Source organism: Rhea americana, unplaced genomic scaffold, assembly GCF_003343005.1.
Source record: "Rhea americana isolate MKP2758 unplaced genomic scaffold, rheAme1 scaffold_98, whole genome shotgun sequence".
NCBI classification, from domain to species: Eukaryota; Metazoa; Chordata; class Aves; order Rheiformes; family Rheidae; genus Rhea; species Rhea americana.
Genome location: NW_028187177.1, coordinates 3164082 through 3177362, shown reverse-complemented (window position 1 = coordinate 3177362; position 13281 = coordinate 3164082). Strand labels below are relative to the sequence as shown.

Sequence of the window (13281 nt, the reverse complement as noted above, 5' to 3'; positions counted from 1 at the left end):
GCTAGATGGCACGGACACGCCGCGCATCCCCGCCGCGGCCCGGGCGGGGGTGCAGCGGAGCTGGAAGCGGGGCAGGGAAGCATCAACCCAAACTCAGCCCGCCGGGGCCTACCTCGCGGTTCGTTTATTGACATAAATAGCTCAGAACAAGTAAAACAAACCCCCTCCTCCACGTGCAAGGCCTTGCCGCAAAGTGGCTGACTGCAAATAACACTGCTCCCTTCCCTTGTGCCCCTGCAGCAGCAGGAGCGTGACCACGGCTCAGCCAGGGATATGCCTCAGGACATGTTTTCTGCTCCAGGACAGACAGGTCTCTCCAAACCCAGCCCAGCTCCCTCTTCCACCAGCTCAACAGGCACTGCTGGGTTGGGTGCTAGCACCCCAGCCCACAAGCCAGAAGCCAGCAATAAGAGGAAGACTCCTGTGCCCAGCACCAGGTTTGGAGGGGCTCTGCTTCCTAACCATCCCTAGATCTATCTTCTAAAAAGCTCCCTCCCTTGCAGCACCCTTCTCCAATTCCCCATGCCACAGAGCAGTCCAAGCCCCCGGGCAGCAGCACATTAAAGAGTTTCCTGGTAAACAGGTCACCACATCCCCAGTTGGACAGCTGCTGGTAAGAGGCAGAGACTGCCATATCCCTGCATGCAACAGGGACTCAAATCCCCACTAGCCTTCAAAGCAGCAGCCCAGGGCCAAGGTCTTGGTCCCAGCACCGCTGGACAAGCGCTCAAACCCTGGGGCACAAGCCAGCACCAGGAAATCCCTGCATAAGCACTGTCCTGTCTGTGCTAGGAGGAGCAAGGAACCCAGCTCCAGGCCAGTTCTGCACCACACTAGGAACCAGAAGGGCTACAGGGAACTGGAAGCTCAGAAAGATGTCTACAAAGGAAAGGAGCCTTGAAGCTGGCCAGAGAAGCACTCCCCACTTGAGCTGGGCACATCTCCAGCTGCCCCTCCCCGTGGCTGATGCAGGCCGGAGGGGTCACTCTTGCATCAGGCTGTTGATCTTCGTGAGCAGCACATCCGTCTCAGACTCTGGGGAGAGCAGAGAGAAAGAATAGTCATTGCAGGCAGCCGCTCTCCCGCAGCAGCAGGCAGAGCGGCCTGAAAAGCAGGTCTGAGGAGGCTGGGAGGGCGTGGGGTTCCCCAGTGCTGTCCCACAGAGATGTTTGCTAAGGGCTGGACAGCAGCTCCCCAGGCTGGGATTCCCTTCCCACCCTGACAGCTCTGTTCTGTTCAGCAGGAGAAAGCTGCTGCAGTGCTGGTGAGGCAGCAGGGAGAGCTTTACACAGCACCGCAGGGCTGGCTCTGCAGGCAGGGGGCAGCTCACATCCATGCACTGTTACCTGCTGGCTGTCTTCTCTTGGAGCATTTCCTAGGAAATGGAACAGGATCAACATTAGCAGGTCAGTCCCAAACCTAGTGCATCAAGCCCTRCAGTGCAGAGCAAGCTGGTGAGTGCAGCCTAAGGCATTCAGCAGCTTGAGGAGGGGTCAGGCCAGATTTTTAKCTACAGCCCTGTAATAAAAGCTCCCTCCAGATACTTCTGTCTCATTTAACAGCTAGACAGGGGAGTGCTTCTGGGATCTGAGTCCAGAGATGGGCAGCAGCAGGTGGTACCGCTGGGTCTGAGTGCRCACCAAACACCAAGGCACACTGCAGCCTCCCCCTAACAAAACTGCCCCAGGAGAGGTGAAGGGACCAGACTTACTTCACCAGGAAGAAGGCCCAGAGGATCACAAGGAAGGAGACACAGTCTGCAACAATCCAAATCATGAGGTATGTGCTGCTGGGCTGCAGGGCAACAAGACAGGTGATTAACACCAGCCAGRGTTTGGAGTGCTGGTGGCATAGCCCAGACTGCTCTGCGAGCTGTCCTGTGCAGGGCCACACATTCCTATACTAACACCTTCCAGCACAGTGCTGAGCAAAGCCACCCTCCAGACAGCTGCCAAGGGCAACTGCAGAAGGAGACCCACAACTGCCTGGGGTACAGGACTGTGACAAGCCAGAGCAACACAGCAAGGCATGTGAAGGATGGAGGCTTCACTTACAAGCAGCCAGATGGGGTGTTTCATCTCCTTCAGCACCTGGCAGGCATTGGTTGTGACAGAGCTCACCCCAGCACACCACAGCACAGAGAAGAGCCAGGGCTGGTTCACCACATACAAGTTGACAGAGACGTTGTCCTGACGGTACTGCCTGCAGAGAGACAGTTGCAGTCAGAGCAGCAGACAGCAGGGTGCCAGCACGCTCAGCTTGCAGCGGCCTGTATGCCTGGGATGTGATTCAGCTCTTGCTGCCACGTGGAACAGCAGCTAGAGTGCCAGACCCAGGGCAGATTTGCTGGCAACRCTAAGGACTGCAGCCAGCTCCATCCCTTGCACCAGCCTGTCTGACGAGGCATGTTTGTCCATTAGGCTGTAGCATATCCTCTATTCTTCCCTGCACTGTGCCAGTACCCAGCCCTGGCTGCTCCCCTCTGCTGGACACTGGGACAGAGCTGGGACAGCGCCCAGGCCTCGCTGCCCTCTGCTCCCAGGCTCCGAGACACAGTGCTCTCACCTGATCTCCTCAGAGCTCATGTCCTGGTAGGGCAGGTTAACATGCAGCAGCAGCTCCTTCTCATTCTTGAGTTTCTTCCGGCCGTAAACCTGCTGAATGCCTGGGACTTGCTGCTTGACCTGTTCCCTGAACCCATCTGGCAGCCAGAGGATCTAGACAAGAGCCAGAGAAGAGATAATTCATCAGAGAGAAGTTTCCTCTGCTCAGATGTTTCCTTACAGAACCAGGCACACATGGTCTGCCCAGACAGCTGCTTCCTGCCCCCATTCCATGTGTCTGCTCAGCTCTTCCACAAGGATCTCAGCCAGGACAGTCTAAGGACTCGTCCCACCCAAGACATGAACATAACAAATACCACTTACAGGCAGAAACAGTTCCAGCCTAAGAAAGCTGCAGTAGGACAGTTGCATCCTTACATGAATCTGTAAGAGCAGCCACTTGACTCCAGATCTGCAGCTAGAACACACCTTGACTCAGCAGGAGGTTACAAGCCTTTGCAATATCCCCTCCTGCTTGGAATTCCCAAAGAGCCAAGAGGGAGAGTGCTTTGGGTGCTAACTCATCCCCTGAGGGCAGCATGTCTTGTGCTGCAGAGGCTGGATGAAGYGCAAAGGAAAGGCAAGAGGCAGGGAGCTGCGGGCACAGGTGTGGCACAGCGCAGGGAGGTGGAAACCCCAGCATTTTTTTCCTGCTCTCAGTAGCAGTGTTCTTACCCTCCCTACTCTGAGTCACTGTTTAAACATCAGGGTGGCAAGCGCTGGGGAACCAGAGTATTTGGAGGGGCCTAAAGCTTTAGGCGTTAACCCTTAACAACAGGCAACTTGATCTCCTGCAAGAAATGCTGCGGAGTCCAAGACTGGCTAATAGCGGTTTCAGGATTCTTGTGTGACAGGGTGCCCCAGCAGGGAGCATGTATGAAATGGGTATTTGGGATAACAGGGATGCTCAGAAAGGTTGGCAGGGCAGCTCCCACCATGACAGCGGTGCAACAACAGGGCCCAGCAGCGGTGGGGCAGCAGCCAGGTTACCTGCTGTAATGGGATGCCCGATTGCAAGATTGTGTCCAGCGTGGCATTGACAAAGCTCTGGTAATCGGTGTGGTTCTCAGGCCGGAGGTCAAACATGATGGAGATATTGCTCTGCTTGACTGCCTCCAGCACTTGTCTCAGGGAAGGGATCTTCTGCTTACTCGCCTGGCTGCGGTCGACAGCAGAAAGACTCTGCACAGTGGAAAACGGCTTCCGCTGCAAGGGTAAGGCAGAGTTAACTGCCACAGGCAGAGCCTGCAAGCTCCCAGCTCCCAAACTGGAGCCTGAGCCGGGCTCCCCAGCCTCCCACACTGGCCTCTCTGCACGCTTGCCATGGGGATCTTTCCCCTGCACACCCACAGGGCACATCTCCCCTGCTCTCCACTAACAGCACTGTTCWAGCAGCCCCAACACCTGTGGGCATTCAGAGCAGCTCAGCAGTTCATTAGTCACCTTTTGTGAGCAGAGTCRCCACAGCCTCCTCCAAGTCCAGGCAGGCTGTACCCCTCAGAGCAAACTCTGGCTGAGTGCACGAGACATCTCCCCTCAAACCCGGCTCCTCCGTGACTCAGCTTTGGAGTCAGAACAAACCCTAGCTGCAGCAGCAGCTTTGGGGTTTAACCGTACCCACATTTAAGCATGGAAGTGTTTYTGCACCTTGTCCAGGTATCTGCAAAGACCAGTGCTGCAGAGGGAACATTCCCCAGGGCAGGGCTCACGCTTCACCCACAAACACACCCATCCCTGACCAGCCACCCCAGGGGCACCCTGACCTCCAGGAACCAGCTGCCAGCATCCAGCTGCTGCAGGTCTGTCCAGTTGAAGGCAGTGCTGTTGAGCGAGGCCCTTTCAGGGAACACAGCCTGCACATTGGTGGTCCTSGTGAGTTTCTCATCGTGCATGAGGAACGGGACCCCATCAGCACTGGCAAAGGAGCAGAAAAGCAGAGATGGGTCATCTGTGTTGCAGGCTGCTTGTTCCCTAGCCCTGCCCCAGCCACCCTAGGCCCTCCCTCATATCTTGAAGGGGGTGCTCCCCCGCCATGCCTACTTTTGGACCTTTGCACAAAGGCTTGAGTGTCTAGAAAGCCCAGAGCACTAAGAGACTAAGCCATGAACCAAGCAGTTGTGGGACTGCAAGAGATGAGTTAGAGCCCAGGGTCTGCTTTCCCAGCAGCATCCTTGCCCTCCCAGTGTCTCRCTTCTAATGCACTGGAAGGCAATGTAGCTGGAGAGGGGAGAATCCCAGCACATCTCCCAGGTCACTAGGGCACCAGTCTGGAGCCGGGTCCATACAGGAAAGGTGGGAATGGAAGAGCCACGTGAGCAGGACTGTCTCCAAATGGCTCTCAGTCTTTCAGATTTGTTCCAGAGTGCCCCACGAGCAAGTGATGCCCTCAGACACATGCACCCCTTCCTCCAAGTCCCTGCTGCCCCTTTACCTCACCATGATGTCCGTCTCAAAGACTTGCACATCGCAGCCCACTGCCTTATTCAGCGACATGAGGGTGTTCTCGGGCGCCAGCTGGAAAGGTAGTGGTGTCACTGCAGAGGGCACAGGCTGGAAGGTGCAGGAGGCAGGCACTAATCCTGCCAAGCTGCAGCACCCCAAAGCTTGGCAACAATGAGACTAGAGTGACGCTGGCATGGGGTGGGATCAAGGAAGGCCGGCAGGGCTGGGAACAGACAGCCACAGCGTGTCCAGCCCATGCTGGGCAGCCAGGCTTTCTGCAGAGAACTGCCAGCTCCGTGTTTGGCAGAGCTCAGCAAAAGGCTCTGCCTCAAGWACTGCTGTGTCCACCCTCCTCACCCACATGTTCTCCAGCCCGTGCTGGTCAGGCTGATGTGAAGATCCTTCCCTACTGGACTGGCCAGGGGCTTGTCCAAGCCTGCACCAGCAAGGGTCTGATGCCATGCGCTGCAGCCTGGCCAGCTTTCCTGAGGAACCAGCCCTGCTTCACCTCAGCCATTCCGCTAGGACACTGCTGGTGCTGGTCACTCACCATGGGGGCCCCTCGGTGGCCCACCAGGGCTGGCTTAGGGGGAAGCTGGTTCTCCTCCATGATGCAGGGAGAGGTAATCATCAGGGGAGCCAGATACAGAGCAATCATCACRGCACAGTACACAAGCAGTAGAAACACCTTGACACCTGTGGACAGATGCAGAGAAGCTAGAGGGGGTGAAGCACAGGGGAAGCATTGTGCAGGTCCTTAGGAATAAGCCAGGCTGCTTCCCCTGGCATTAACCCGTGGGCAGCCCTAGATCAGGCATTGCATCTCCAGCATCAAAAGCACAGCAGATTATTTCCTGGCCACCACATGTCCTTGCACCCCACTGCAGGGCTTCAGCAGGACTCAGCCTGCTATCTGCACACCTCTCCCAGCTGCAAAGCAGTCAGCGCTGAAGCTGCAACAAGGGCTGGGCATGAGAAACAGCAAGTAAGAGCAGGTGTGATGACATTAGTGCCAGGCCATGAGCCCTGGGACCTGTTCCCACTGCACCCAGCCTCTCTGCACACCACCGCCACAGTACTGCCAGTGCCTCTAGGCTGGGTGGCAGGAACCTGGGTACCCCGCGTGTGTCAAGGGGAGGTGGAGACCTTGCGGGGTACCTGTGTTGCGGCAGTGGTAGATGAAGCTGGCTAGCGGCCAGGCAAGGAGCGTCATTCCCCCCACGATGCCAATGTGCAGGAAGGGACCCGTTGCCTGGGGAGGCAAAGGCAGCGTCAGCCAGCACCAGCCCAGCACCCTCCCTCCCTCCAATATCCACGTGCTCCATGACCAAGGAGCCATCACTGCAGTCAGTATCAGTGGAAGAGCCACAGTGCCAGAGAAGAAAGGACGGGGATCCCAGGAGGGGCTGAACAGGCTCCCCCTCCAAGTCCAGCCACTGCTTCTCACCCCAACTGCAGCAGCCCCAGGTAGGGCTACAAGGGCCAGAGGGGAACCTTGCCTGGCCAGGCAGCAGAAGCCAGTCTGAGCCGGGGCAAGGAGTTAGCCCCTGACAGCACACAGCCATGCCGGGGTCCCAGTCACTGCCCTGTGTCTTGTCCCCACAGGCCAGGTGATAGGTACCAGGTGTACACCTCTGGTATCCAGGTGACTCACCTGCAGGGAGATGCGTGCACTTTTCCACTCCTCCGCCCACTTTATTCCCAGCCCTGTGAAGGCTGCAGCCACCACGAGGGCTGTTACGATCAGCAGGCTCTGTGGGGCAGGGCACAAGGCAGTTAGGGGTACACAGGGACATGCTGCAGGCCAGCTGGGCACCAACTGGAGCCAGCTCTCCTTGGCAGGGCAGGCAGATTCCTGGTCCCCCGAGCCCTCCCTGTAATCCCAAGACCCAGTTCCCCCCCCCCCCCTTTTTGCAGTCAAACTCTGTACCACACTCATTGAGCAAGTAGAAGATGCCCATCACCAAGCCATGTGCCTGGGGGACTAAGGGCTGCAGCTCAGGAGGGACACACCAAGCCCAAGCACAGCCCCCRTGGGCTGGCCTCAGTTTCCCAATGCATGAGGAGCAGGATTCTTTGGAGGCTGCCAAGGAATAGGGTGCAGCAGAAGAGGGGGAAGTGCTGGAGCCAAGAGTGCATACCCACAGCACCCACAGCCAGGGCAGCCAGCAGCTCCCTGCACCCCAGTCTCTCACCTTGTGCACCCAGTGCAGCTTCAAGGGCTGTCCACAGAGCTGCAAGCACAAAGCAAGGACCTGCAGGAAGAACAAGGAATGTCAGAGCTGGGCTGCACCCCACACCTCAGCTCTCCAAGGGCACAAGACCCAGTCCTCTCATGGGAGCTGTAGCCCTTCTGGCACAGGGGGGATTCCCAGGCCATGCTCAGGCCTGGCTGGCACAGCTCCGGCAGGCGGGATGCTGCTGGCTCCGCTGTCTCTACGGAGGGCACAGTGGCCAGCTCGTGCTCAGCACTGCTCCCACCGGCTGTCAGCCCAGGTGGGATCAGCAGGGCTCACCAGCAGCATGGCAGAGTAGGTGATCAGCAGTGCTGTTGCTATGAGCAGGACCAAGGACCAGTCGAGCCACAACTTCCTCTGCTTGAAGATGAACCTGCAAAAAGCAAAGGAAAGGGTCAGAGGGCAGAGGAGATGTGGGGAGCAGGGCTTGTTATGGGGCGCTACTCACTCATTGAAGTTGTGGAAATCATTGAGGATGACAATGGCGAAGTACAGCCACACCAGTGTGAAGAGGAAGACGCAGAAAAGGAAGAAGAACCAGCTGCAGTCACACTGAAAGCCAGAGAAGTGTCAGCTATGCACACACCTGCTGGACACCCTGCTCGCTGCTGGGTGACCGAGACCCACAGGGACCACCCAGCCTACAACAGGGCCCATGCCACAGCAGACATTGGCCTTTCAGGTCCAGGCAGCCAAGTTGTCCTGTACAGCAGGAACCGCTGAGCTCTGCCGATGCTCTGGGAGAGCTCTCTTGGCTGGACCTACCATGCAGGAAACGGATCAGCATCTCCTGCAAAAAGCTGCCAGTGCCAGGCTGGGGAGCAGCCAGAGCTGTGCAGGACAGACCCTGTGGCCAGGGCTGCCTCCTTGCCACACAGCCCCGCTGGGAGCAGGCTGGCGATTTGGGGGTCAGAGGCGCCAGTTCCAGTTCCCAGGTATCTGGGTAATCTGTGGGCTAAGGGTGGACCAGTTTCACCAGAGGGTCTGGGCAGAGAGGCGTGCTGCGACTTAGAGCTGGTTTGATGGAGYGGAGCCTGCAGACAGCTCCCACCTGCCCAGCCTGAGCTGGGTCCAGCTTCAGGGGCTTCCAGCCCCGTGCCCGCGAGGCAGCACAGGTGCTGAGCGGGGCACCCGGCAGCCAGCGCCAGCTCTTGCATTCCAGGCAAGACCGGACAAGCAGCGGCACAGCCGCTCCCATGGGAGTGGGAGACCTCAGAGGATCCCAGGGCCTCACCCCTCCGAGGTTACAAATTACCAGGGACATCCCTGCCAGCACCCGCTTCGGCAGGGGCCGCACCTGGGCCGGGAGCCGTGCCTCCCACGTGCCTCGGCAGGGTCGCTGCGCCCCGGGACCTGCCCGCTGCGCTCAGCCCGCGGGAGGCTGCAGGGCTCTGCTCCAGGCACGYGCGGGCCCTGCTGCAGACGCGCGAGCAAGGGGATAGTCGGGGTGCACCCTCGCGCAGGAGCCCTTCCCCAGCCCRGCCGGTGCTCAGCACCCCTCCTGGCATCACCTTGGTAGTTCTCAGGCCCTTCCTCTTCTCTTTCTTGGYGCTGATCCATCGGCAGCTGTAGAGGCACAGCAGGCAGGTGGCCCCGCGACGGCAGCAGCCAGGCAGTTCTGCCATGGYGCAGCGCTGTCCCAGGCCAGCGGGTCGGGTGTCCTGCAGGGGATGCACAAAGCAGATCAGCACCGACGCCCCCCCTGACACGCACCGAGCCTCCCAGCCCCACGGGGACGAGGCACCGCGGGGTGCTGGGGCCCTCCGCCAAGCACCACGGCGAGCGGCTGCTCCGGAGCCCCGAGCCATAGCGGCGCCGCCAGCCCTGCCCCAGGCGCGGGGCAGAGCCCGGCGCCAGGGAGCGCGTGCTGCGGCCCGACCTGTTGGACAGGCTGCACCAGGACTCTTGGTGCAACGAGCCGGAGCAAGCCGGGAGCCGGCAAGGAGCGGGACCCACTCCCGTGCCAGGGGCTCGCTGTGCCGCCCGCGAGCGGGGGGCAAGGCCCGGGCAGCCTCGCCACGGGCACGCCGGGCAGCACGCTGCAACGCTTGCCGTGCGCCCCTGCGAGACCCGCGCAGCCTGGGTGCAATCCCCACCCTGCAAACTGCGCGGCCTCCTTTGCGAGCCCGGGTCCCTGCCGACGTGGGGCTGTCCTGGCAGCCCTCCAGCAAGCTCTCCTGGCGAGGGGTCCCCGAGGGGGCCTGCAGGAGCTGCGGCCGAGGGGCTCGGCTCGGGTTGCCGGCTCATGCAACAGCTCTAGGAGAGGGAAACGCCTGCTTCGACCCCGGCGAGGGCCTGGGGCTGGCTCTGGCTGGCAGACAGGTTGGGATGGTTGCTACAGCGACGGCAGGCACTGCAAGAGCCCGGGCTGGGCCCCCACGCACAGTGGTGGAGAGCAGGGCAGGGAGCTTCGCTCGAGTGCTGAGACTCCTGGTGCTCCACGGCAGGGAGCAGGGAATCCCAAACAGCATCTCCCTCTATCTACCCCCAGAAACCCCAGGTCCATGCTGCAGAACGGCTCCTCTCACTGCCCTCGCCTCTCCAGAGCCTCAGACATCCACAGCCCTGTCCTCCTACCCCAGGCAACATCATCACTGCTCCTGCACCTCGAGCTAGGCTCACGTTTCACTGCGACCACCCAACTCCAGGGCTGGATGTGAGACCTAAAAGACCACCAGAGCCGCATCCTGGCCAAGCTGGTGGCACAAGCATGTCTAGCAGGTCCATGTCCTGTTCCAACCTAGTGGTGCAAGCACTTGTGCCCCCTGCACTACCCGAGACACATTGCCGGCTGGTGGGTCAGAGAGGCTCTGCTGCGCCCTGGCTACAGTCAAGGTCCGTGCAGCCTCCCCCCGCGCTCAGCACCGCCCCAGCACAAGACCTCGCGCCCAAATACCACCAGCACATTGGTCTCTAGAGCTTGGGTGCAGTTTCTCCTATAGCCCCCACAGAGCGGTGCTGCTGGCACAAGCACAGCCAGGTGCTGGTCCACGAGCAGGACCCCCACGCTGCCTGGCACCTGGGGCGCTCCCTCCGCAGCGAGCCCTTGGAGAGGCCTGAGCCAGCCCTCTCTGCACCGAGGTGGCTTCTCCAGTAGCTACAGATAGGGATCTTATCAGGCAACCACATCCAAGCCTCAGCCCAGCGTGTCCCCAAGCAAAGCAGAACCACAGCCACGGCCTCACTGGCTTGGCCCAAGGCTCAGGCCTGGGGGTGCCAGCAGTGGACGCAGCCAGCGGATGCTCGGCACAGCACGGTGCCCACATCCACTGCCCACCACCCAGGCAGAGGCTCACCAGCAAGCTGGTCTTAATGCAAGGGCAGAAAGCCGCGGGACCGAGCAGTTTCTCTTGCTGTTGCCCAGGCGCTCCAGGTAGAGGCTCACACTCATGCTGTCGTTGGCAGCAGAAGCACCACTTCCCCTGGGCAGCAGCGGGCTCAGCCAGCCTCCCCTGGGACTTGCTCCTGTCCCCATCTAGCTGCTCGAGCAGGGCAAGTGCTGCTGCCAGCAGCTGCTCAGGGAAATCCTGCCACTATGCTGGCTGGCTTCCATGCAAGGTACAAAGTACTGTGGGAGGAACCGCGGGCACCAACTGGACTTCAGCATTGCTTTCGGCGCTCCACAGCAGAGCTGCGAGCCCTGTGCTGGCAGGAGGCCAGGCTCCAGCTGCTGCAGCCAGGGCTGGAGCCTGGTAGAGGCGCAGCAGGAGCTGGTTGCATATCTCCCCTGCCGAGTGCTCCCTGGAGGGTGCTGCACCATGTTAGTGGGTGCAGAGGGAAAACACCAACCCGCTCCCATGGTGGAGAGCTCCAGTGCAGCAGCAATATTCTTGCAAACCCCCTGCACAGAGCACAGGTCCCAACTGGGGCCAGGCTGGACACACTGCAGACCCTGCTCAGTTTCCACTACAGCTTGGGGTGGGGGGAGCACACAGCAGGGAGCTGGGGATTTGTCAGGAGCCCTTCTGAAGGAGCTGCTACTGAACAGCCCCAAAGCACACCCYAGGCCCTGGCATGAGGGCACAGGGGGCTTGGAGGGGTCCCATACCTGTTGCTAAAGCAGTTTGTGTGCTCAGAACCCAGCAGGGACCTCGGTGCCCCAGGGGTGCTGGCACAGGACAACCCCGCGGCCACGGGCCAGCACCGGTCGCAAGCCTAGGCGAGACCCGCTCACCCACCGTGCCAAACRGGCCGAGCCGGGACGCCCCCAGGTCAGATCAGCAGGAACCCTGCGGAAGGGAGGGCAGAGCTYCCCGGTCAGCACGGGTGCAGGATGACCCCAGAGAAATAAGCCCAGCAGAGACGCCCCGCTCCCAGCCTCCTGCCCCGCTGCAGCCAGCCCCGGGCGCCTCRTCCCCTCTCACCGGGGCAGGGTGGGAGCCGCACAGCCAGCCCCTCTCCTCCCCCAGCCACATGCAGAGCAGGGGGGGGGCAGAAATCAACCCCTTTTGCCACTTTTCTGTGGCTCTCTCGGCACGTCCCACGGCAGGGTGGGATGGCGTTCCCAGGGCCCGGGCTGCCACCGCGGGGCAGCGAGCCAAGCAGGGGAAATACCTGCTCCCGGCAGATGTCTGGGTCCTGCAGCTGGGACRCCGGCACAGCAGGTGAGCGCTGGGGCCGAGCTCTGCGCCGGGCGTCCTTGAGCAGCAGAGCCTCGCCTGGCTCCTGCCGCTGCTCACGCCCCGCTGCGGGGTGTGTTTGCGGCCCGGCAGCGCTGCTGATGCCGCCTGCAGGTCTGCACAGGCCGGCAGAGGCGGGCTGCCGYGGCGGGGGGCAGGCTGCGCCCCGGGGCCGCCGCGCTCCGCGGGGCTGGCTGCAGCCTCCTCTCTGCATCGGCTCCGAAAGCAGAGAAGGGCCCCGGGAGCGGGGGGAGGCTCACGAGCCGCAGCACAGAGGAGTTTGCAGGCAGCCCACGCTCCCAGTGGATTGAAGCTCCGGGAGCGGGGAAGGCAGACGGATGCATGCTTCTTGCACCGCTGGGCCTCGAGGCAGGAGGCTGCACRGAGCCCCTCTGCCAAGGAGCTCCCCCTTCCTCTCGGGAAAAGCCTGGGACGCACGCGTGCCCGGTCACCACAGCCGGCCAGGCTGATGCCCACGCACCAGGCGTCAGGGCACATTTGAAGGGAGAAGCAACGATGCACCGTGGTAAAAGCGGCTTCCTGTCCGAGAGGCTAATTCAGACACGGGAGATGCTTCAAAGCATCCAAACTTCGCTGCCGCAGCGGATGAAAGGCGGCTCCGAGACAGCGGGCTGATGCCACCCGCAGCCGGACAGGGCAATTCCCTCCTGCGCCCCAGCCGGCTCCGTGCCTGCGGAGGGCCAGGACGCAGGGGGGGGGCTCAGGATTTTCTGCTCTAACCACACGGGTTTGGAGCAGCACYGGAAAGGTGGTGCAAGAGCATTCATTGCTCCACTCCTCAAAAAGGGGGGGGGGGGAACCCAAACCCCCACATGCTGAGCCAGGAGGGCACAGCGGCAATCCCAAACTCGGTCAGCTCTGAGCAGGATTCTCTCTTTTTCCACATATCCTGCTGGTTTGGGGAAACGATTCCCAGCCCAGACAACCACACAGCGAGCCGGTGGGCGAAGCTCATCCGACGCAGCTGCCGCAACCCGGTAGCTGGGCCAAACTCTTCCCAGCCAAACCGGACCAGGATGCAAAGCAATGAAAAAAAAAAATCGTTTTACAGGGGGAGATTAAAGATACTGAGCCAGGGACCAGGCGGCAGCCCGTGAACAGGCGAGGGAGCGAGGGAGACGTGAAGGATCACTTAAAGCTGGGGAAAGTGAGCGCGAGCAAGAGGACTGGGATTGACTGGGAGAGGGGGCGCTTGGAAGAGGCTTCGGAGAAGAGCGGCGGGCTGGACGGTTGCGGTGGGAGCTGAGGCTGGCGAAGGAGCCGAGGGGGAAGGTGTCCGCCGCGGCCCCGCCGCAATGGCCGCCGCCGCGCCCCGCACGGCCGCTCTCGCCGCCGCCGCACTCTATGGTCGCTCAGCGC

General features: G+C 61.0%; 1 protein-coding gene across 1 annotated transcript; it reads right to left on the bottom strand.

Annotated features, from left to right (window-relative positions):
• Positions 1-110: 110 nt before the first annotated feature.
• On the bottom strand, positions 111-11861 carry GDPD2 (glycerophosphodiester phosphodiesterase domain containing 2). Its single transcript, XM_085325447.1, has 16 exons — positions 11837-11861; positions 8794-8943; positions 7731-7834; positions 7562-7655; positions 7241-7300; positions 6700-6798; positions 6204-6297; positions 5596-5741; positions 5035-5117; positions 4367-4517; positions 3594-3809; positions 2566-2717; positions 2055-2202; positions 1712-1794; positions 1347-1375; positions 111-1035 (listed from the first exon to the last, which is right to left on the bottom strand). The coding sequence occupies exons 2-16, from the start codon at positions 8905-8907 to the stop codon at positions 983-985; spliced, it is 1626 nt and encodes a 541-aa protein (XP_085181573.1). The 5' UTR covers positions 8908-8943; positions 11837-11861; the 3' UTR covers positions 111-982.
• Between the last annotated feature and the right edge of the window lie 1420 nt (positions 11862-13281).